Genomic DNA, 25,618 nt, shown 5'->3' with positions numbered 1-25,618 from the left:
TTGATAGGATACATGTGGCTGCTGAAAGGAAAACAAGAGGTTGCAGGGTATTTTGAAAAAACAGCCATATTCAGACCATATTAAATAAAAAGCCTAACTGGCATTTTATCCTTTTCTGAGAGAGTAAAGTCTTATAATGAGGAGGATTTCTAGTAGGACTGCAAGTTTTTCTTTTCAGAATTGTGTGGTTTGCTTTTGTCAGTGTTAATTAAAAGTTGCTTAAAAGTATTCAAAATGAACGTATTGTTTTTATAATGTGTCAAATTCTACAGAACTGCCATGTGGCCTCAACCCAGATGTCTTGTAGATGGAGTGCATGCAGTCAGCACCAGAACCTTGCTGGCTGTGGTGGCTGCATTGCAGAGGGCACTGGCATTCTCATTCCGTTAGCTGTCTCCTTTCTGCCGGGATTCTGTGCCTGTTAATCACCTTGACATCTCAGCAGTTATCACAGTGTTGTCCTTTATTTTCACTTTACAAATGTTTTTTACTTACAAGGGGTTTTCCCTTTCTTCTAGTCATGCATCTGGTCATGCATGGCGATCCACACATTTGTCAACACTGGTCACTGGAGCTGCTGATGACCAACAAAATAATACACAAATCTCATCTGGTACAGATTGCACTGCCTGATGTCTTCAAGATTTAATCAGATGTAAGCCTTTCAGCAGCAATAATCCAAATCCTTATTGATTTCAAGTCTGTCTGTAATGCTAGCTGGAAGCTTCAGTACAAGGCTTTGAACATTAAACAATCCAGATGCAGCTGCACTTAGCAAATGGTTATCCCACATATTTGCAGCCTTTGACCTTTTTGTGGGCTTACCTAGTGAAAGCTCCTGAATAGTGAATTAAGCCTATTGATAATGGGTTTGATTTCTGTACTTTATTTTTCAATTACAATTTGCTGTACTCCTAGAAACACTCTGCATGGGTTTAGGAATACAGGTTAAACATGGCTGCTTTGGAACAACACAGATTTTTAAAGATCAGGCCGAAGTGTGTGAGAACAAAACCTTTCCTGTTACTATAATTTGTTGTGAAATTGCTTCCAAAAAGAGTCTAGCTAAGGTGCCACAAATCCTCTTTCTCAAAACTGCTCTCTGTTATAGTCAGGAATGGTATTAATTCCCCAAGTTTGTAGAAACCTGTGAGAACTGGCTGTCCAAAATGAGGTTTTAAAGCAATTAGGCAGCAGACTACAGAGTTGCTTTAGAAAGTAACTAATTTTTTTTTCTCTCTGTTTCCCAGGGAATTCAAATTCAGATTAAAAAAAAAAAGGTATTTTCATAACTAATTCCCGTTGAATATATGAAAGTACTGGCATTTTTTTAGTGAAGGTTGAGAACCACTGAGGAATGCAGGTACTTGAAGAATAAGTACCAGCCAAGAGCTATGTTTCAGAACCTCAGCAGGAGCTAAATATTTCACTAAAGGACTTAATGCTAAGTACCTTTGCGCAAATCTATGAACTTAGATTTTCCAGCATTGTCTAACAATATCTAAGTAAAATATCACCCTAAAAATGCTGGCATGCAAAAAATTAAATTTCCCTTAACATGGGAATTTTACATTACCTACCTCAGCTCAAATACTTGTACTTATAAACAGGAGGAGCAATATTAAATAGTATAAACCTAGGATGATTTTCTTGCAGTTTATGCATTTTGCTCTCAAAAAATGGCCCAAACAAGAGAAAAAAGATGTGATATATAATATAGAAGTGAAACTTCTGTATTCTTAAGCTTATCCTTATAGTCAATGTCTTTTTCTTCCTTAGCAAATTCTCTTTTTAATTTCTTCCCAAATAATTTATTTTTCCTTGCCTATCTACTTTGTACATTCTCTCCCCTCACTCCTGCCATTTATTTGTTTTCTTTCCCTGATGTTATCCTTAGTATTTAAAATGCCATGGTGAATAGAAGTCACTTAAAGCATAATATAGTTCAGACTGTTTCATTTATTTATTTTGTACTTTGATTCTTACTTTTTAGGTTTGTCTGGTGTGCTTTGTAGGCTCTTTGGATCAGAGACTGATTCTAATCTCTCGGCCGTTCTCATGATGTTTTGATTTGTTCATATTAACTGCAGTGGTCTTTCTACTTATATGAAGTGATGTGAAATAAAATTTATGTTCACTGTTTGGCTTCTGTAAGGCACTGTTTTGTTGCTGTATTGAATGGTAACTTTAGTTTGAACTGCAGTCATCCAAGTTTGCTGGTGGCAAATGGGTGCATGGGAGATCGAAATCAGGGCTTTTCTAGTAAGACCATAGAAGTGGGCATAAAAGTTGAATTTAATTCTTACTATAATTACAATTTTCAATTAGAATTTTTTTTTACTGGCATCAACTTCCAAAAAACCTAGCACTGAAATACATGAAAATTGCAATAAATTATTATGCAAGTGAAGTGTTTACAAATACTCCTCTACTGCAATATTTCCATTTGCTTACAAATCATTTCAACATTCAGATTTAAATACTTGATTTTTAATCCATTTCAGTCAATCAATAAATACAGATTATAAGTATCTTAAAATGGAGGGGGTTATAGACAGCATTTTCCTATTAAGAATTGTCAACAAAATCCTTGAAAATGAAATGAGCTGACAATTGTAGTCAGAGCAGATACATAAAGTACCATTATAGCATATTGCACCATCAATTATGTGTCAAGCACGCTGCCAAATATTAAGTGTTCTGACCTTTGTTATTAATAATAGAGGCAAACACTGGGGACATATGAAAGATAAGTAATGTAATGCATGGAAAATCTATTATATGTTTGACTTTGTTAATGGCTATAGAGCCTATTTGGTATCCTGCCCTTTCCCTTGCAAGCCATAATTTTATGAAAAACTGGACATACCATGTAATGGAAAGCCACATGGTGAAAAAATACTTTGATAGAACAAAATGCTCTGAAGTTAAATAAGTTAGTAAGCAAGAGATCGTGTGTCATCAAGCTTTACTCCTTTATTTATATGTATTTGTCATTTCCCCTGCCCTTCATGAAAAATGTGAAATTAATGAAATGGAGAAGTGTATCTTTTTTGTATTCTCCATTCTTTCTCGTATTTTTAGGTTGTTATTTTGCTTAATACCACCTATCATCTTGTAGAGTTTGGCTAGTTGAAGGTTTAATCAGTGTCTTTCATTAGAATATACCTGCTAGTGATTTTAGGTGTTCATGCAGGACAACACTGATAATAGGTAAAAATGACAAAAATAGTAGAATGGTCAACCAAAGGATGGAGATAAACACTTATGAAGGGAGTGGTGGTGATTAAAAAAAAAAAGAAAGTTCAAACCCCAATCTCTTAACTGACTTGAAAACGCAAAGAAAATAGAAAGCACAGGATAGAGAAAACTCCTTCCTGTGCAATCACTCTTGGCATTATTTCCTGCTTCCTTCTTAATGTATAAGATAAATTCCAGAATGCATTACCAGTAAAACATTAAGCAGTTGGTCCACGATTCCATCAGGAGTGCTCTGTAATTATATGAAAATCAACTGACTGTTTACATTTATCAAAAAGCTTTCTTCTGTCCTAGAAGTCACAGAATATCTCTTCTTACAAACGATGTTAATGTTCTATTATTTTTTTTTCCTCCCTTTGAACTTAACATTTGGGAATAACTAGCTTGGTGACAGTAATTACAGCTACAAACCATATTTCTTTCTGAACTTCACTAATCTGCACTTGCATAAGACTGAAAAATGAGAGCTTCTCTGATCTCTAGGACATTTTTGTTGATGTTACTTTGTCTCATTGTATATTCTAAATAGGCATTTAAGTCTCAAAATTGTTTTGCAATGTAAATCCAGTGTCCTACACTACAAGCCAATGCATAATTAAGAAAGAGCAAAGAATAAAAGATTTGGACCAAGACAGTATATTTTTGTGAGCTTACCAGTTTGCACAAAATCAAAAATGTTGCCAGACTAATATTATATTTACAGAAGCAGATTCATTCTTCTCTTAAAAATTAGGAAACTCTTTCTAATGATCCTTAATGATCTGATGCTTATCCTATATGCAGGACACACTCTTGTAATCATCCAGAACTTAAGATTTCATTTGATGTTCATGTCAACAAGATGTTTGGCTGTTCTACAAAATTAAATCACAAGTTCCTTAAACAAATGTTCCTCTAAACAATTTTTCATACATGAGAGTAATTTGCTGCAGTTAAAAAATACATAGATGTACAGGAAGAGATCATTGATCTTTGTGTCAAGGTAACACTGTAAGCATGTTGAAAAATCAACATATATTTTCTATGCTTTTTTTGTTCCCTACCTCTGGACGCTAGGTGTAGTGTATTTAGTACAGATATATGTATTTCCTTCTCTTTTCTTTCTAAATTGGAAGAGGGAGAGAACAAAAGTTTTCCATGGTGTAAATTTCAATGGAAGCCATCTTTACAAACAAATAACTTTATTAAAACAAGCAGAAAATAATTCAAATGCAATAACGATGATTTTTTTAAAGTAATTTTATATATCTACTCCAGAAATTGTTTTCCTTTTGTTCACATTAAATGAGTACTTCAGAGAATCATAGAATAAGCTGAGTTGGAAAGGATCCACAAGGATCATCAAGTCCAACTCCTGGCTCTGCACAGGACAGCCCCAAGAGTCACACCATGTGCCTGAGAGTACTGTCCAAACAGTCCTTGAACTCAGAAAGGGTTAGTGCTGTGACCACTTCCCTGGGGAGCCTGTTCCAGTGCTCAACCATCCTCTGGGTGAAGAACCTATTCCTGAGATCCAACCTAAACCTCCCCTGACACAGCTTCACGCCATTTCCTCAAATCCTGTCACTGGTCTCGTGATGAGATCAATGTCTGCCCCTCTGCTTCCCCTTGTGAGGATGTTGAAGACCACAGTGAGGTCTCCCCTCAGTCTCCTTTAGGCTGAACAAACCAAGTATCCTCACTCACTTCAGAACCTTCCCCAACCTCATGGCTCTCCTTCGGATACTCTCTAATAGCTTGATGTATTTTTTATATTGTGGCACCCATAACTTCTCACAGCACTTGAGGTGAGGGTGCCCCACTGCAGAGTGGGACAATCCCTCCCTTGCCCAGCTGGCAATGCTGTGCTGATGCACTTCAGGACAGCACTGCTGGCTCATGTTCAGCTTGCCATTGACCAGGACGCCCAGGTCCCTTTCCTCAGTGCTGCTCTGCAGCCTCTCCTTCCTTAATCTCACAACCCAGGCTGCCATGTCTCAGGTTGTAGGCACATGGCACTATGGCCCATGGAATATGAGTAAAACAATTCTATATTACATTTGATAAAATGCTTAATTAAAGCCATTAATTTCTTCATATTTTGAGTTTTATTCATGCATATTTAATATGTATAACAAATTCCATCTCCAGCTGAAAATACATGAGTTGATTGCCTGACTAAAGAGGAATTCATCGACATACTTTATTTCTAACAATTTTACTCTTTCCTGCTCCATGCCCAGCCTACCAACAAAGTAATATTGAGTTTCATTACTTTTTTTCCTGATGCTCTAGGCCTGTACTTTGAATGTCTGCAACAGCAATAGCCAACATTTTGTCTACTGTAGTCTGCACTACAGACTTTTAAGGATTCATCAAAGGTGGCAAAGTTTTGATTGAATTCTCTTTCCATGTTATCCCCATGATCTGCTAGGACTTCCTAGGATCAACTACTGGATGGCTAACCACAGGTTTTTTTCCTGTGCCTTTTGCATAATAGACTGGCTCCCAGCCTTGTGACAGTGTATACACACTGTGCCATGCATATTCCCATCACGTGGCAGACATGCATTTGCAACGCTGGCATTGTGCTGGTGCAGCAACTTGTTTCCCATTACTCAAGGGCCATGTGCTGCAGCACCCTCAGGAAACATTCTGGCCGGAGTGAGGCTGCTCAAACCCTGCACTTCTCACTTCTCAGGAGCTGCAAGCAGTGAGTAGCCAAATTAGTTGTTTGTTAAGCTCGGATTTTGGTCTCTGACCCACTGATTGGGACTCTGAGTGGCATTCTGCAAGGAGAGCAGGCGTGATGGGGAGAGAAATTCTCTGTGTTACCAGTAAATTTGAAGGAAAAGCCCCCAGAAACTGATGATGCATGGTTTGGGTCAGGAATGGCCATTCCTGTGGTGGCAAGGAAAGAGATGAAGACCTGCATGGGCACATTTTTGAGACAATAGCTTGGTTGTTGAAACCTCCCAGGACAAAGTCATCTGCAAGGACACTGTGGTTAGCAAGGCTTCAGTGAAAACATTTTTTTAAATTTCATAACACTTCATCATATAAAATGAATTTAAAATTGGTATTAGAATCCTAGAATCACAGAATGGCCTGAGTTGGGAGGGACCTTAAAGATCATCTAACTCCAGCTCCCCTGCCATGGACAGGTACACCTTTCACTACACCAGGTTGCTCAGAGCTACATCCAGCCTGCCCTTGAACAATTCCAGGGATGGGATGTCCATAACTTCTCTGGGTCACCTATTCCAATGCCTCACCACCTTACAGTTCTGTATATAAGTGTGTTTACAGAAATGAGTTTTGTGAATTTCCCTTATCCTGAGGTGTTTCAGCTGTATTTGACACTGGATAAGGAAGTAGATGCAACCATACATGCCATTTTGTACCCTGGTAGTTGTTTGTGAGACAAGGAACAGTTTTGACTCAGGTGAGCTAGTTCTGACTAACTGTTTTACTCACATAATGTTCAAAATCATTGAACTGAAAGGGGTTTTTTTGTTAGTTGGGGAGTCAGATAAGAATTTGTCAATTTCAGTTTATATAGTTTTGTATTTCTGCATTTAAGCATGTTTTACACTCTTACAGCCTGGTGGTTTTTTGACTAGAGCAACAGTTTTGTAGTAAACTAGAGTCTCCAGCCAGTTGATGCATTTTGGACAAAGTGTACCTCTATATTTTGTGTCTCATACTGCCATCTAAGGGCCATGTAGGCTGAGAAGGTAGCTAAAGGTTCTTCAATACTCTTTTTTCTCCTACTGCCTTTCTCATTGGGAAGTCAGCAATTCATGAATGAGAAAGGTGGGCAGGGGATAACACCAGTCCTTTGATGCAATATGTTTCATCTGAGAGAAACAGAGGAATCTTCCTGATAAGTGATAAATTGGAATGTAAATTTCAGTCATTTGGAAAACTGTAATTGCAATAATTTTGTGTAAAGGCCAGCAATACAAGAAAGCAAGATTACAGGATTTGAGGCTACTCCTGAAACAGCAAGGGAGTGTGAGGTTTAGATTCTTCAGGGTACCAAAGTCCTCGTGTCCTACTGATTTAAAGATTAGTGCTTTATAATAGAATTTGCTTATTAAGATTCTAGTACCCTAGAAAGATATTAAATAACAGTAATTAGTTTCTTGGTTTGGTGTTTTTTGGGGTTTTTTTTAACTGGTTTTGCATTTCTGGGTGTTTTGACTTTCCGCGACTAAGGGAACATGGGAAAAACTTGGTGTTACTGTAAGAGTATGTGATATTAAATAACATGAACATCATTTAAATGTTTGGAGGTTTAAGCATTCAAAATTTTATCACAAAAACTTATCTTTCCAGGATAAAAAAGCTTTTTTTTTTTTTATAATCTGCAAGCTGTGTTTGTATAGACTTAATTCTATAGCTCCTTTCTCACACAGATGTTTTGAACTACAAGGGTGATAAAGAAGCGGTGGAAGAAGCAAAAGGTTTATTTGTCAATATACTACTGTTGGCACTGACTGACAGAAGCAGTTTTTATAATGAGGACCCCTTTGAGCACAACTTTATTTTACAATGTATGAGTTGCTTTTCAGGCTAGTTTCCAGCAAACCTTGTGTACTAGAGAAAGTAATTAATCTTGCATGTTACTTTGACAGGCTCATGCAAGCAAAGACCTGGAAGAGCAGTTGCGGTCTGTGTCCAGTGTGGATGAACTCATGACAGTACTTTATCCAGAATACTGGAAAATGTTCAAATGTCAGTTGAGGAGAGGAGGTTGGCAACACAACAGGGAACACTCCAGCTTTGACACAAGATCAGATGATTCCCTGAAATTTGCCGCAGCACACTATAATGCAGAGATCCTGAAAAGTAAGTACAGGACACAATCCACGTTCCAACACACAATAAATTAAAATCTGAAGGCTTTTCAGTTGTGTCAAAAATATTTTAAAAGCTAAGCATTGTCAGTAAACCAACCTCAGCAGTTTGATAGGATGTGTTGTCTATAATATAAAATCTTTGATAGTCAGCCTTTCAATGGAACAAATCACTGAGCAGACATATTCTAGGTATGTCCATTGTAAGAAAGTTGCTTTCTCAGCTCAGTAAATAGGGAAAGTGAAGTGCTTGTCTTCAAGTATAAGGAATCCTACTTTGTAGAGGCTGTAACAATTTTGCAGAAAGAAAAGAGGATGCTAATAGTTGGACTCATTGAACTGTTTCTTCTCATTTTCTGCAATTGCATCATGGCTGGTAATGCTTTCTTCTCTTACGAATTATGGCTCTGTAATGCCAAATAATCCACTTGTAACTTTTTCCTGTTACAAGAGGATAGTTGTAATGGAGTTATGATAAAACAAGCAAAACAGCTTTCAAACCAATGTGTTTGAATACCTTTCAGTGTTTCAGATAACTTGGGCAAAAATATATTAGCTTACAATTTAAGCAAATTCTTGTAGGCAGAGAAATGCAGGATTTATAGCAGGAGGTGTATTTTTTGACATGATATTGGAAATTGTGTACCTTAATGGAGACTTCAAAGTACACATAGGGCAGGATTTCCATTTTTGTTGAATAGCCTACCAAATTCTAGTGCCAAAAGGGAATAAAGGGACCTGTACAGCCACAAGTCCCAGGGCTGTTTAGCTCAATATTATATTTGGTAAGAGGCTGTATAACATGATACAAAGTCTTTGGCCCAATTTATGTGGATAATCTGGGCACAAAAATCATCCATCAGATTAAATAACATGCTGTACATAATTGCTAAGTAGTAATCTTTTCTGTTAAATTATACCCTTCTAGTTAACAAACTTAACATGTATTCAAATGAATTTCACAGTAAGTGTATAAAATCTAACATTTCTAATATATCACATCCAAGTGAAGTACTTTGTAGGGCTGGTTAAAATAACTTTGCAGAGGTGTGCAGTACTAAAGTGCAGACTTTACTCACGATAAGACTTGCCCCAGGCAAAGGAGAAAGGTAATAATTTTAAACTAAAGAAAATAGATTCACAACAGATAAAAGGAAGAAATTTTTTACTATAAGCATGGTGAACTACTGGAACAGGTTGCCCAGTAAGGTGGCAGATGCTCCATCCCTGGAAACATTCAAGGTCCTTCAAGTTTGAATGGGGCTCTGAGCAGCCTGATCTGGTTGAAGATGTCCTTGCTCATTACAAGGGGGTTGGACTAGATGACAGGTGAACTTTAAAGGTCCTTTCCAACACAAGCCAGGCTATGATTCTGTACTCTGAGGTCTCCCCCTGCCTGTTAGGTTCCATTTTAGCTCCACTGTGACTTTTCCTCTGCTCCATAACAGTATGTCATGTCCCTATGAAGAAGAAAATTCAGCTAGAAGGTAACATAGAGAGATGTGTATTTCACTGACTGAAGGGTGTGACTCTAGCAGTTCATATTCTGGTTTTGAAGTTTAAAAAGGAATCCTAAATTACTGCAGGACAGTTTTGGTTTTAAACAGTTACTTTATAACATATGAAATTCCCTGTAACTTGGCAGGTATTGATACTGAATGGAGAAAAACTCAGTGCATGCCACGTGAAGTGTGTGTGGATGTGGGAAAAGAGTTTGGAGCAACTACAAACACCTTCTTTAAACCCCCATGTGTATCAATCTACAGATGTGGAGGTTGCTGCAATAGTGAAGGACTTCAGTGTATGAATATCAGCACAAATTACATCAGCAAGACAGTAAGTTCTCACTCTTTTATTACAGTTAACATCCTCCTTGCAAATACATTTGTGTTCATGCATATTTTAAACCTTCTTATTGCTACTGTGACAAAGGAAATAGTTGATTCCAGAATACATGGGTAAAACAGATGAAGAGACTACTGCCTGGAAAAAATGTATTTAGCACTCTTTCCCCCAGAATAATTTTATTTTTTAGGGAAGAAAAATGGGTCATTATTATGTCCCATTCTCAGTTTTGACATTATCCATGAAACTTAATTCCCTCTCTTTTTTTTTCATCTACCATATGCCTGTATGAGGCAAGTACTTTATGGAAAAGTAGCCTGTAATCTTATTGGTGTAGACTGCTGTAGGACATGTGCAGGAAGTTGCATGTTTTAAATAAAGTCTTTTAGGAACTGCATTTTACTATATTAAGAGATATTAGCATTATGTAACCATTTGTTTTGTTGTAATGCATCTTCTTCAAGTCCAGGGCTAGTGATCAGGTAGGAGTGTGCAGAGATCATGCATTGAGCCTGTGAGCTGCCTTCAAAGAAGGATATGCTGCATTATTCTAAGAAGATACAGGAATTCTCACAACTGTCTTTCAACATTTCCCTCAAAAATCCTGTAAAAATAGTCATACTTACAAGAATTTCCTAGGGTATTTTCCTATTATAGTATTTGGTAGGGGATTTTTTTTTTTTTCATTGGGGGCTTTTTCACTTTTTAGTGTAAATTTTGCTTCCTTTTTCAACAGGATGCATCTAGCTGAAGATGCAGTACATATTTATAATGAAGACCAAAACTGCATAGCCAGTTATAAAATTGTAGCCCTTAGAAATGTCACTCCTTTATCATAAAACTTCTTAGTGCTCTGAGCCTTTTTAGGGGGGAATTAGGAAAAGGGAATGTAAAGAAAACAGCAAAACCCACTAATTTTTAGAGTGCATTTAGAATTCTGCCCTCATTTCTCAACAGATCTGTCTATCCGAAATGGTATATCCTTCCAAGAGTTTTCAAAACTAAATTTAGTCTAGTGGTAGACAAACACACAGCACAGGGGTAATGTAACTCAAATAGCTTAAATGAGGACAAGTACGACACTGACTTTGTTAAAGCCCTATTGTTTTTCTCATTATTAGGTGAAACCATTGTCTCAACTCCAGTTGCTTGAAAGATGCAAATATCATTTTCATTTTAAAACCCAAGAAATAAAACTTTTTTTTTTTTACATGTATTGGTAAAGCTTAGCTTACCGAAATAAAGGATTGTCTAGTCACAGAGAGAATTGTTCCATGTAACACAGATTTCCTAGTTTTTGAGTGCTATGTCAGTTTGGAGTAAATCATATCTTTCTTTTCATCTTAGTGTTCACATCCATTGGGTGAAGTAATTTTTTTACCCAGTAGAAAATGTTTAGCACTGAGTTTCCTTTTGGAGTTCTTGGTGTTATTGGTGATGATATGACGTAAGAGTAGTTAAAGATTTGAGAGACTCTGAAAAGGAAAATCTTAAAGGTCTTCTTAAAAGGAAAAAGGAAGCAATGACACTGCTTTATTTTCTTACTTATTCTGTAAAAGCAAGCAATTTTATCTCTGAGTTTTGTCTTGCTTCTGCTTTCCAGTTTTATCTGGTCCTTGACAGAATGCAGTTTTAAAAAACCCTTAATAAAGGAACAGACTTATAGCTATATCTCTTCATCTGTCACTATCTCAAATTTTTTAAAATTATGTGACCACAGTATACCCCATATCAAATGAGAATTAGGAAGAAAAAAAGTATTGGATTCAAGACCTTCTGTGGCATTTAGGTACCCTACACATCTATTTTCACCACAGTTTCTTTATTTTCTGAAGGAAATGAGAACAAATAGGTTTTTTTCATAATTCACCAATTTTTAGCTTTATTTTTTGTGGATAAACTCTGTAAGATAACTTCATACTGTTCACCCTGCAGAAAAAGTGCTTAATGGGAAACTAATTTTTCAGCTGGAGTTCTTACTGTGAGGGCAAGCTCTAGCATTGGTTCCAGACATTAAAATATAAAGAAAGCTGATATCAGCTTTCATCAAAATTAATTAAAAATAAAAGAACTCAGCACAGAAATTATTTTTATAGGGGGAAATCATTGATTTCTAGGAGGAGGGACCAGGTCAGATGTTCCCAGATTGCTTTGTGGAACGCAGTGGTGGTCCAGAGTGAGGTCAATAGTTCTCTAGTTCAGGCTGTGTTCATCCTTTCTAGGTACTAAACTTTATTGAGAGAAAAGTAGAAAAGTATTCTGCTTTGTTTTTAATACAATTTTTTCCCCAAAACCTGTTTTTGTAGTTGCTAAGGGATGTTTATACAACCAGAGATCTGAGACAACTTCTTAATTAAGATACAGTACAAGGTCTATGACTTTGAAGACTCCCTAGGCTAATTCACAAACTGCAGTAGATCTTCTCCTGAGTGCAGTAGCCAAGTCTGTAGGTGGTGACTTGTCTAGTGAGGATCTGTGGGAAATGTGGCTGGTTGGCTTTTTGTTTTGTGGTGTGGTTGTGTTGGGTTTTTTCTCTAATTCGTTATTAAACAGCTGTTCTCTGTTTCCATGGCACAAATAATTCAACAGTGGTTACAAAGATTATGGAACCACCTGGTGCTGCTCTAGCCTGTCCCTGAGCAGCACTTTTTTATGCCCCACCTATAGCCACTTGCTTATAGGTTGAAGGGAAGTAGAAAGCAGATGTCAAAGAGCTCTCATCCCATTCTCCCTCTTGGCTGTCAGAAAGGACATTTTTTTGGCTTCTTTCAGATCATTTGTTGTAAAGGTCCTAAATCATCTTGTTTCACAGTTACAGTTACAGTCCCTCAAGGGAAAACATCTATCCAAGCAGATCAAAATTAGATTTAGAGGAGATTTTCTCACAGGAAATAAGTTAACAGCTTGAAATTTGCCCAGTTTGGGATGTGCATGGTGTTCTTTTTCACAATTCAGAGATATGCCACAAGAATATTCAGTTGTTTTGAACATTACCATTTCTACCTTTTCCCATGCATTTTTCTGTTAGACTGATTATTGTAGTGATATAGTAGGTACTATTAATAGTGGGAGATACATAAGTTCCAAATGTTTTTTGTTAATATTTCTGGGAAAAGAAAGGGATTAAAATAGAAAAAAATAGAAAAAGGAACACAAGCAGATTAAATAAATATGAATTTATTATATCAAATACCTGTTGTTATATCCCACGCAAGCTTTGAAAGTTAGATAGTAAAATAATGATGATGTTCCATTTCTCAAATAGTTTATTTTCATTCTTTTCAATATAGGATGTTTAGTTTTAAAATCAGTCTCATGTCCTTAGCTTAAAAACCTCTCTAGACACACTGTACTCTGTTACACTGGTTATATTTGGCTGGCCTTACTGGCACTTTCTAAAGTGCAAAGATCACAAGTGATGGAAACTTAGACTCAATCAATTTAAGGGAAACATGCCAAAATAAACCACAGTCCATCAGAAGAACATAGTGTAGTTAATGTAAATCTTGGGAAAAAAACATACATAAATCCTGCATTTGAAAAGTATCTAGAATGATGGCCTTCCCACGTAACAACAGTTTTGATATATTTCAGAAGTCAGTGAGCATAATAATAATTTTATGTGTGCTGATACAATGGATACTGGCACATATGGTGACAGTGCTGAATAAATTAATTTAGCCACTGAAGCAAATAAATCCTCTGTATAAAAATCTGCAGTTTTCTGGAAAGTATGGCATGAGGTCCTTCTAGTATAAAGAAGAAGCTATCAATGCCACGGATCTAAATTACATGCCTTTTGGGGCTTAAAGTGACCTGGTCTAGGGAAAGGTGTCCCTGCCTGTGGCAGAGGGGTTCTACTTAAATGATCTCTAAGGTCCTTTCCAACCCAAACAATTCTATGATTCTAAGGATCAGTGAGAAGGAATATATGGAAAATTGCATTTTCAGGAGTTCTGATAGTGCTTTTTGTCAACACATTCAGAGATTCCCATGTTCTGTCAGATTTTTTTTTTTTTTTTTTTTTTTTTTTTTTTTAAAGTTTAAAAACATACTAAGTTGTAGGTTGTGGACAGTACTTGAAAGAGAAATCCTAGAAAGGGTGAGAAAGACTGGAAGACCTGCCATCTGGCTTTCTATGGCAAAACAGCCTTAGACTGGCTGAATGGAAGGTGTTGAATTCTTATTCAATGCATTATTTATTTATGGCTTTCAACTGTTCTTCATCTACACAGAGCTTCTGTTAGTATGTGTTGCACTCTGATCAGTAACAGTGTGTTACTGATTTATGTTTACAGTTAGCAGCTTCTCTGGAGGAGGACAGAGCTTTGTGATTTTGTATGGGGTTTTTTTGTTTTTTCTTATATATAATACTCTTTAGTTATACAATCACTTATTGCTTCTGTTGTTGCTTTCCACTGTTTTCCTGACAATGCAGTGTTGGTGGCAGAAAGGTACAGAACAGCAAGTTGAATTTATTTTTTTATTTGCCTCTGACTGGAGTAATACTCATTTAATGTATTTTAATTTGCTGTTTCATTTATTATAATAGCATTTTTCAGAACAATAAAAGCTCTACACTTTGAAAAACTGCTCTAATCCCTACTGCTATCAGATCTTATGTTCTTCTGGGGACTGAAGCTCATTCTTTGTAGTCTTTGGGACTGGATGTCTGTCTTTAGGCATTGGTACGTGAAGGAAATGGCTTTTCCCTTTTGCCTGTAGAGTGAATTAGTCTGGTTTTTATTATAATTTAAAGTTGGAAAGGAAGAGAAGATTTGGGCTTCTAAGAATGCAGTAAAACCAATCTTTTAGAGAATGAGGGATCAAACAGAAATATAAGCCATTTGGTCTCCAGGAAGTGTTACCCATTTGGGCCATGTGGGTACCAGCAACAGTAGCCATAGTAGCCAGAATGTTGCCAGAAAAAGAATTGAGAACCAACCTCGTACTGGTTATGAGGCATTTTTCACAGACATATCCTTTCTAGGTACTGACATTTGGCTGTTAAATGTTGCCAAACATGCCCCATAGTGAAAGCAGATGTTGAGTTTATTGTTCTGTTGGATGAGGAAGGTGAGCAAAAAAAAATTGTAGATGTTATCAAAACCATAAAGCATTGTTTATGGTCAGGTTTTACCTAATCTGAAATGTTTTCTTTAGATGACGATTCAAACACAACTGTTGCGTGTTAAGAGTTTACACTTAAATAGCTTCATTGAATTTAGAGATGCTGCTATCACATCTGAGAGCAGAATATAGATTTTCTTTAGGATGAGTCTTATTTTCAACTGATAGAGATAATTTAAACTGAACTATTCGCAGCACTAAATACCTTTTCTGTAACAGACTACTTTTCAATAATTTGAAACCTCTTGTGAAACCTCTTTATATATTTTCGTTATTGGAAGAGAGGAATAAATATTCATATAGTATCCCAACAACATGTGCTGGCAAAAGTGAAGGAAGAACAAATCAATAATTCCAACACCAGTATTTAAATTCCAGCACTTCCATTAATGAAGATGGGTCTGTTTTCTATTCTTTTTCAAAATGTTAGTTCATGTCTTGTCTTAAGTACTTTACAAGAGTGGGGACTAGGAATATAACACTATGTATAATATAATCTCTAATACAAATAGTTGAGTTATAGATATAATGTATATAGATAAAAATACAATAGTTGGCTTAGTTTTTTTGACTTTATGTATCAACAATAGCAACTCTCAGGTGATGTAAAATACATTATTATTAAGAGAATTTATTTGAACAACTGAAGGTAATTCAAGGAGGTCAAGGAAACTACCTTTACATTGTTTAACTAGACCTTTTTCTCATCGTACCACTGAAGTGTTGATGGGAATAGTTGTTAGCAATATTTGTCTCCAAACCTTTCACAGTTTTAATGGAAGGATAAATGTAAATTAAGATTAATTCATGTTCACCATCACTTCCACCCGTGATTGATCCATCTCAGCTGTTTTTGTGAAATTTCCCTCAGTGATCTCCTGAAGCTGAACAGGACAGTTGGGCAGGGACCTACCTCTTTTAGGTGGTTTGGAAATGTAGCAATAGTCCTATGCTGCCATCTTCAGTGGTCTGGAGTCTGCTATGCTTTGCAGCATAGCAAACTGGCCTACTGCAAGAATAGACAAAGAATATGCACTTGTTTTCCAGCTGCAGTTAGGCTCATTCAAAGACTCATGCTTATTCTATTTTCTGAGATTTATCAGTTCTTGCTGCAGTGGGTTTTTGTTTCAGCTTCAGAAAAGCAAGTTCATACTGTCGTGAGAGAACAGAAAAACAGGATTTTCTTTACATGTGTAATATTGTAATTAAGTTCATACTCTTTGTTCTGTCCATCAATTCATATATATCTTCTAAGAATCAGCTTTCTAAGCAGGTATTTAAGATAGTAAAAGCTTGTCCATTTGTAGGTTTCTGGCTGTCCAGGTTGTCAGAGGTCTCAACAGCAGTGCAGAAAAGTACAACTTGTTTAAAAAAAAAAAAAAAAAAGTCTTGCATATGTAGGTGAGTTTTGTCCTCTGATTAAAGATAAGTAGTAAAAAACATATTCAAAGAACTCAAGCATGTATTTGTCTTAAGTATATACTGTATGCAGAAATTAAAGCTATTTTCATAAACACAGTCCTTTTTGTCTTTATCTACAACACCACCTTCCTCCTCTCCAATTTCCTAGCTTGTGCATTATAATTTATGATGGCCTTCAAATAGATGGATATTTTTAAAAGAAATAAGTACATAAAGCTATTGTCATATATCAGTACAAAAATGAAACCTCTGTGTTATGATTATTGCTCTTCTTGCCAGAGGCATCTCGGCATTTTGTGATTAATTTAAAGGGAATTTTATAATACATCAGGGAAATGGAGCCACATTGGTGTAAAAGGCAAAAGGGATTGTAAGTATAATCAAAAAGTTGATTAGAAAGTCTCTTTCCAGAAGACTGTGTTGAACTTAGTGAAAACTCAGTAGATATGCCTGGTGGCAATTAGGCATTAATTTTTTCGGTTACCCCAGGACAGTACCAAACTTCAAACTAGACATGGACTTGTGGCCTTATCATATTAATGACTCAAGACCAAAATTTTAAGAAGTGCTACTTGTTTTGCAGCTGGAACAAGAATCCAAAACAAAAAATCTGAACTTAAACTCGTGATAGGTTTTTCATATGTCCTTATATTTTGCTTAGTTGGACCATTAGTGATCTTTGTAAGAAGATTCTTGCTTTGCCTTTTGTAGCTGTTTGAGATCACGGTGCCTCTGTCTCACGGCCCCAAGCCCGTCACAGTCAGTTTTGCCAACCACACGTCCTGCCGGTGCATGTCCAAGCTGGATGTTTACAGACAAGTCCACTCTATCATAAGACGTTCCTTGCCAGCAGCACAAACTCAGTAAGTATAAGGCTTGTCTTTCCTTTCACGTTATGAGCAAGCCTATATAATCAGATTTAAAATACTGCTGGGAAGGTTGCACAGTTAGGATAGGTGATCTATACATAGCAGTAGCAGAACGCATTCTGCAAGGGAGCTGCCATTATTTTACACAAAGAGAATGTTACTAAATTACCTTTTTACCCATTAGATAAACTGAAGTGAGATGATTTAAAACTGAAGAACAATGTGTGTGGGATTTTCTTGATGTATAAATATTTAGGAGGTCAAAAATACATAATAGACTAACAGTTGCTTTAAGGAAGAATCAATAACTAGAAGCTGGACTGGAATTAATTGTTGACATTTTTAATAAGGTGAGTGAATAGAGCAAATTTCTCTGAGGTGTTAAGCATTTTCCTCAGTGGTTTCATTCAGTTTAAGTCTGGATGTTTTCTGACACATAGATTATATTCTATTTGAGTTCAACTGATTTAATTTGTTTGTCAAAGCATGGATCATAAACAGTGGCTTGGAAGTAAATCTATTGATAATTAGTTTAATTACATAATTAACAGATTATAAAGAGTCAATAAAAACCCAAGAGTTAATAATAAAATCAGAGGATGTTGGCTCTCTCTAGCTTCTCAGTATTTCTAGACTAAGAGCTGTTGTAATGACCAGGGCAAGAGTTTATTCTAGCCAGGAAACAGCTACCTGTAGTTGAGGGAGGTGAGAGTACAGACACCACACTTGAACCAGCATTCACAGGTCGCTATTTCTCCTGTGACTAAGGAATCATGCTTCAACAAAGGTAAGACAACACAGTAATAGATCAGAATATATAAAGGTCTCCTCTACTGTTACATACTGTCTTTAAGTTCAGAATCTATGGCTTTGTACAATAAAACAAGCAGGAGGCTTTGGTTTGTTGTTGTGTAGCTTGACTTGGTTGGTTTGGGTTTTTTTAACAGAACACAATAATATGTCTGTAAATTATCCATACTATTTCTCAAATAGAATCAGGAGGCAGGCTAAAGGAAACATATGCCAAGTGAGGCAGCAAGAGTGAGACCATTAGTGGAATGAAATCAGGAAACACAAGTTTGATAAAACATGAGGGGAAGCAGGGTGATGTTAAACTACAGCAGTCTGTACAAGCAGAGTGATTTAGTGTGCTGAAGGGGAGGAGTGTACTTGAATGATGATCATGGAAGAATGTCCCAGCACCTGCATTTTTGAATGTGTGAGTAATGGTGCTCAGGGGAATGAAAAGTGCATCAAATGAGTAATGTAGGTGTTGTCTTAACAGATTAGTAGGATTTTAGAAATACTACAGAAACGATGAATAAATGACACAGCCCGGATACAAGAAGTTAGGCTTGACTTGTTCAAAGATGTAATGTCAGCTGTGGTGATAAAGAAATTGCAAGAGATGAAGATGAGATAATACACATAAATATTCTATCAGTGATTCACCAGATAGCTCAGTTCACTCATTCTTTAAAAAGGCAACAGCTGCTGCCTTTGGATTTTTTTGCTTTCTTTGGTTTCCACTACCTTGGCTACAAACTGTAGCAGAAAAAGAGGACTAAAGTGTTAACTTGTTTATTGCCTTTATTTTTAAAGGCAGCGCTGCTAAAGTTCAAATCTTTAGGTTCAAGAAAGCTCACCAGAATCTGAGTGACTAATGAGAAAGTGTCAGCTAATGGCACATAAATTTCACATAAACTGGAATGGAATCTGATAAACTGATTTTTTTTTTTAAGTTTTGTCTACAGCATTCATTATAAAATTTATCTGCTGTCTTTTGATATCCTAAGTTTGAAAACATTTTTGTACTTAACACATAAAATGATGCGTTACATGCAGTATTTGGCATGCAAAAATGTTTTATACTCCTGTTTTCTACCTGAGGCTTATGTTCTAGGGCTGTTTCCAAACTACATTAGCAAAGTACAAATAGAAGTTTCTAGAAGTTAGAGCTGAAACTTGAAATGTGAGAAAGTTTCTTCAATAAATGGTTGAAAATCTCTGTAGTGGGGAGAACCTTTAGTAACAGATTTGACAGGAATAAAAAAAAAGATTATGAATGAACTGACATTCTTAGAAAGATATTTGCAATGGAGAGAAACTAAAGCAATCAACAGCTAGAATTGATTTATTTTTTTTCTCCTTGAGTTCTTATGGTAGTAAATCAACAGCATTTTTTAATTTCACAGGTGTCATGTGGCAAACAAGACCTGTCCAAAAAATCATATTTGGAATAATCAAATTTGCAGATGTTTGTCACAGCATGATTTTGGTTTCTCTTCTCACCTTGGAGATTCTGGTAAGCACTTTTTCTTAAAGGATTTAGTGTAGTTCTATGTTTAGATTCACCTAAAGACAAAGAAGTAGTAGCAATTATTTGTGTCTTTTTCTGTATCAATACTACTACTGGTTGTTGCCTGTCTTTTTACATATGCTTGTTTTTGAAACACCGTAAAAGGTATGGATTTGCTCATTTCTTCCCATAAAAATAGGTGTGAGAGTAGACACAAAATTCTGGTAATAGTGTGATTTCTCTGCTGCTTTTGTAGACACATCTGAAGGATTCCATATTTGTGGACCAAATAAAGAGCTGGATGAAGAAACCTGTCAATGTGTCTGCAAAGGAGGCGTGCGGCCCTCAAGCTGTGGACCTCACAAAGAATTGGACAGATCATCATGTCAGTGCACGTGCAAAAACAAACTTATCCCTGCTTCCTGTGGGCCCAACAAGGAATTTGATGAAGAAAAGTGCCAATGTGTATGTAAAAAGAGCTGTCCTAGACATCAGCCACTAAATCCTGCAAAATGCGTCTGTGAATGTATAGAATCTCCCAATAAATGCTTCTTGAAAGGAAAAAGGTTCCATCACCAGACATGCAGGTAAAACCTCAGTTCTAATTTCTTTTAGTGTGTTCAAGGCATAAAATTTTGGGTTGTGACATTAGCTGTCTTGTTGAATTGCTTTGTAACAGTCTTAAGTAAACAGTAAGTCTGTCTTCAGTTCAGTTTTATCTTCTGTGACGTCGATAATCTCTAAGAGGAAGCTACTAGGCGTAATAAGTATTTAAACCATGTTTAGTTTTTAGTACTCTTACTACTACTTCATGGGACTTATTTCCTTTTGGTGAAAATGAACCCTAAGTTCAATCTCCCTATATCTTATGGTATTTAAAATCCTACTCTGTTTTTCCCCATGAACTGAATATTGCAATTCAAGTAACTCAAATATTGAAATAACTCAAATATTCCTAATTAGATTTCAGGGTGTAATTCTGGAGATAACATCATTCATTTCCACTTCCTAAATTTTGGAGTCACCTAGCTCTGGGTGATTTTTGTGAAAAGTAGACATGTATAACTATAAAACAGACTTCCCAGATCACCATTTAAAATAAAACTTAGGAAGAAAAGTCTGCAGTTTCTTTATATATCATAGGGCCTTTTCTTTCCATGACTGCTACACCCATAGCATTAGCAGTCTATATACATAAATGTGAATGACTTTAGGTTCTGAGAAACAACTAGCATTATTTCTGCTTTGTATATTATGTGAGGAAAGCTTTCCTGTAAAATTCTCTTGTAAATTTCTTAAATTCATTAATTAAATTAATTTAAAAAATACTTAAGCAATGCCATTTGGAGAAGAAGGATCACTTATTTCTACTATAGGGGAATTATTTCTATTACATGAATGACAACAATTCATGCACTGCAAATGGAAAATAGCAAATTAGGACATTTAAATGTCTGTAGTAACCTGATGCTTTATCAAAAATAACACTTATTTAATTTAACATGTAATTATTTGGGATAAATATATTTCTAGATATATAGACATCATTTCATCTTTATAATGAAAAAATGTCACATATAAGTAGTGACATTTCCACTGAAGTCTTTGAAATGGGGGAAAAGATGACTGGCATTACTTGTTTTCCAATATATGGCCTTTGAAGTGAAATAGAAGAGCTGTTAGAAACATCAGAAACTAATTTTTCTCTATAATTCAACTCACATCATTTCAATTTTATGTTTGCAGAGGAAAAGAAACCAGCCTGGTTACATAAGCTCTACATTTTACAAAGCCTTTACACTATAGGTGTCACTTCCAGCAGTGCTACAAATATAAACCACATACATTTTAAAAGAACATGCACAACTGGAGAAGTTAAGAAATGTCATAATAAATATCCAGTGTTGATTTCAATGTCTCTGTTGATTTAAAGACTCAGTATTTGAAGGAGGAAATTGAGTTCAGCCTTTCTCTGTTGTGGTTGAATACAGTAAAAAGTTTGAATCACTTTCTCACTTCCAAGGACAGTATGATATAGGGTGCTTCTACCTTTTTCTCTTTTCTGAGCTGTTTTTCTTTTGATTTTGTGTGGGGAAAACCTTTATACCTCTGGAACAAATAGTCCTGTAGATTTTAGCACTGCCAAGGAAAACAGAGGGAGCAACCTCTTCTCCTTAAGAAAAGACTTAGAGTAGGTTTCTCACATTTTGTCTCTGTCCAGCACAAGCTGTCTCTAAAAGGAAAAAATCCCTGCAACACCCTTTTTATCTCTGAAAGATCTCTTGCTGGTTTATAACAGCATCAATTATACAATTGAATTTATATAATAAATATATGAATTTTATAAATTTATAAAACATAAATAAATTTATAAAACAACTCTGCCTAGCTTTGTGCTAGATGTGTGAGCCCTAGACATGAACATAATCCTGTTGTCATGTCCTAGACAGCTCCTTGTAGAGACAAGTAATCCTTGTAGCTTCTGGTTTTGAAGCACTAATATCTTTATGCACTGTACCTAAAATGCCTCTACCTCTAGTGTTACACCCTGCTTCAGATGAAAGTAATAATCATTTACAAAGCAGAAGATGGGATGGAAAAAAAAAAACCCTCAGGATACTGGCTTTTCAGGTGATTTATGCTGTTTATCAGCCCAAGACTTGTTTCATCTGTGGCCTTGCTAGGCTGCCCACAGTGACTACATGGGCATTCTGCAGCAAAAAAATCACAATTATTGACCATAATGAGAAAGTTGCTTCTGATTTGCCCAGCACTAGGACTAGTGAGAGAACATCTGTCTGAGCTCCGGCGTGCTCAGATTATGCTCATTGAAACAGATCTCTGTCACATGAAAACACTCCATAAACAGCATTCAGACCAAATCTTTTGAAAGACCTTGTCTATTGTTCAGCAGTTTCCTAAGGAAACCACGTTTATGTAGTTACAATGAGTGCTGCTATTCACCCTGTGCTACCAGCTCTAAAATTTATTTTGGCCAGTTTTGGCTGGGCCAGATTACTAGGAACTTCATCTGCTAAGCACTTAAGAGGAGGAGAGGGACTTTCTTGCTCTTTTGAAATGTCCCAAATTAGGATAAGACTGAAGTAACCTGAGCTTGACTGCTGCTGGACACAAACTCACGTGGGAGAGGTGCTGCATAGCAATCTCAGCTGCAAGTTGAAGTTCACAAGGAGGCATGAATCCTAAACAAAGTGAGCTCCTCATGCTTAGTGTTTACACGACTGCTTTTCGTTGTGTACAGTCATAGGTGTGTGGAAGAGTTTAGCTTTGCATCTTTTTCTTCTTATTTCATTTTACTGTCATTCAGTACCTGAAATGGTCTGAACTTTCATGGCAGAGACAGCAAAAAGGTGAGTTCAGTGTTTCATCCACTGAATCTCTGTGGAGTACCTTTTGCCCAGAACAGACCTACTGCTGGTTGCCTATTCACTCACAAACCTTTTTGTTGCCTTTTACCACCGTGTCCAAACTTTAGGGGGAAAAGACAAGTAGGACTTTGAGAGATTCCCATGAGCTGCTACACTGATTTCAAATATCTATTAAGTGGCACAAAATAATGTTACTCCCTTAATTACAGAGATCACAGTGGTGAACTAATCAATGATAAATGACATTGAAAACACTGAACAAGATGTGACACTAGTTAATAAATGTCACATTTGCAGTCTTCCTCATTCCTTGTTGCTTTCCTCATAGCCAGATTCATTGGCTGAACTAGATGGTGTGAATTAGTGTAACTGTAGTGCAGACCTCATATCATAAATTATTGCAAAGTAGTAACTTAGTATCCAAAACAAGCACACTACATACTAACTTATTTGAATCAACAGTAAGAGTAGCCACAAGCCTGAAATAAGAATTACCTAGGGCGGAGGAGAGTGACATTGTGCAATTTAGCGTGCTGTATATATGTTAGTAACAGTTATCGTAACAGACCATAATATCAGTGTTTCAAAAACAGGTGCACATTATTTAAGTGCACATTATACAAGTTTTAAGTATAACTATGGTGAAATTTAAGACATACACTTTTGTCTTTTGACTCCTTGCCAGTGTCTGAAAAAAATCCCAGACTTGTACTTTGTCTCCATTATACACCAGAAAGTATTTAGCATTGTTATTGTAAGGTTATTTTGGGTCAAGTCCTTGTTTTAATAGAAAAATTAAATAGGAAAAGGAAGGGTTCAGGGACAACCAGAGATATTATCTTTGTATAAGTTGTATTTTTCAGTCAAGGAATTGGTGAAGAAAAATTCTGGTGCTGCATAGGTAGATGTGATTTGTGGTTCAATGCTGTATTTCTGCAAAACTTATTTTAATCAGGTAGGCACTAATTCTGTCCTTTTTCCATTAAGTTTTATCAGAAACATGATAAATAGGCTCTGATTTTTCTTCAGAATGCACGCAGATGCAATATGAATGTAAATATATTCCCACTGGCCTCAGAGACTGGCTGTGGGAATTTGCAACTTGAAAGGAAGTATGTTCTCATTTTCAAGACCAGAGTCACAGTGTAACATATGTAGACAAACCTCTCTCAGGCTTATTGCAGTAACCAGTAAGGTGAGAAACAGTCCTGGGTAGGAGGATGATAGATTTGATTAACACCTAATTCTAGATTACCACCTCCAATTTGCAGCATGCAGTAGGTTATAACAAGCCAATTTGAGTACAGAAATATATCCTATTTTCAAAACAAAATTTAAAAACATATTACTCAAGATTAGAATGTGGCTGTAACCAACAGTGTGGTAAAAAAGATCCATGTGTATCCATTGCAATAGAATAATTTCTCTTCAGTATAATTAATTATTATTTCATTGTATTTTGTGAAGATTAGTCTGACTAAAATTGTTGCAAGAACATAAAAAGTTAAAACATATATACTTGTAGGAATTAAATATCCCATTGAGAAATGGCAAAGTGAAGGCACACGGATTTCTGCCCCAGGTAAATATAAATGATTGTGTTATATTAATGTCCACTTTTTGTTTTCCTTTCTTTAGTTGTTACAGACCTCCATGTACAGTGCGAACGAAACGCTGCGATGCTGGATTTTACTTCAGTGAAGAAGTGTGCCGCTGTGTACCTACATATTGGAAAAGACCACTTATGAATTAGTGAAGAGAGCACTACTTGCTATGTTGGTGTACATTTTTCCATTAGAACAAAAGAACAACAGAAACTTTGATAATATTTGGAATTAAATGTTCACCAGAGACCCTGTGGGGCTTTCAGAGACAGACTTGTGCTTTTCTCAAGATGTGGAAAGCAAATGTAGAAAACAACTGTGGTTCATGTTTTGTAAAGAACTCAATAAGGACTTATTTTCTGTCAATGACCAAACAGCCTAGGTTCTCCTTCTTGTGATTTTTTTTTTTTAAGAGATAATGACTATATAATTTATTTCCACTAAAACCATCGTGCAGCATTTCTGTTTATAGCAGTAACAATTGTTAAAGCTCACTGTGATCAATATTTTTATATCATGCAAAGTATGTTTAAAATAAAATGGAAATTGTATTATATAATGGTGAGAATGTTTAATCATCTGCCTAAAAAGGAACTCAGATTCAACTCTATTTTCAGGGTTCTTAACAGGGGAAAAAGGCAATAAGGAGAAAGCACTTTTATGAGGGAAGACTGCAGACATTTTCTCATACCTGTTGTGTTTTCCATTTGGAATAGAGTTGTACTGAGGGTTTTGTGAGCCAGTGGTATTTCTGGCTCTAGAATGACAGTAGCAAAGAAGGTATAATTAATGACAGTGGGAACATTGGAGATTCTGTACATTGCCCAAGTATAAGGACTATGTTTAAAGCACAGTAGCAACTACTCACATTCCAATATATTCATCTCCTATTTTATTTCTTAGCAGCACTCCCAAGGAAAAGTATAAAATAATGTCTATTCAAGGTTATTGGTATGAA

At 36.1% G+C, this 25,618-nt stretch overlaps 1 protein-coding gene across 1 annotated transcript in view; it reads left to right on the top strand.

Moving 5' to 3' along the window:
- The window catches only part of VEGFC (vascular endothelial growth factor C), a 71,002-nt gene extending 45,786 nt beyond the window's left edge, over window positions 1-25,216 (top strand). Inside the window, exons 2-7 of the mRNA XM_039551521.1 lie at window positions 7,881-8,094; window positions 9,748-9,938; window positions 17,211-17,362; window positions 19,564-19,673; window positions 19,924-20,254; window positions 24,695-25,216. Of these exons, the coding sequence (XP_039407455.1) occupies window positions 7,881-8,094; window positions 9,748-9,938; window positions 17,211-17,362; window positions 19,564-19,673; window positions 19,924-20,254; window positions 24,695-24,809 (1,113 nt within the window). The 3' untranslated portion in view covers window positions 24,810-25,216. The remainder of the gene's footprint in view (window positions 1-7,880; window positions 8,095-9,747; window positions 9,939-17,210; window positions 17,363-19,563; window positions 19,674-19,923; window positions 20,255-24,694) is intronic.
- The last annotated feature ends 402 nt before the right edge of the window (window positions 25,217-25,618 follow it).

Source organism: Corvus cornix, chromosome 4, assembly GCF_000738735.6.
Source record: "Corvus cornix cornix isolate S_Up_H32 chromosome 4, ASM73873v5, whole genome shotgun sequence".
Lineage (NCBI taxonomy): Eukaryota > Metazoa > Chordata > Aves > Passeriformes > Corvidae > Corvus > Corvus cornix.
Note: the sequence above shows the minus strand (reverse complement) of the source record. Positions and strands in the feature narration are given on the sequence as shown.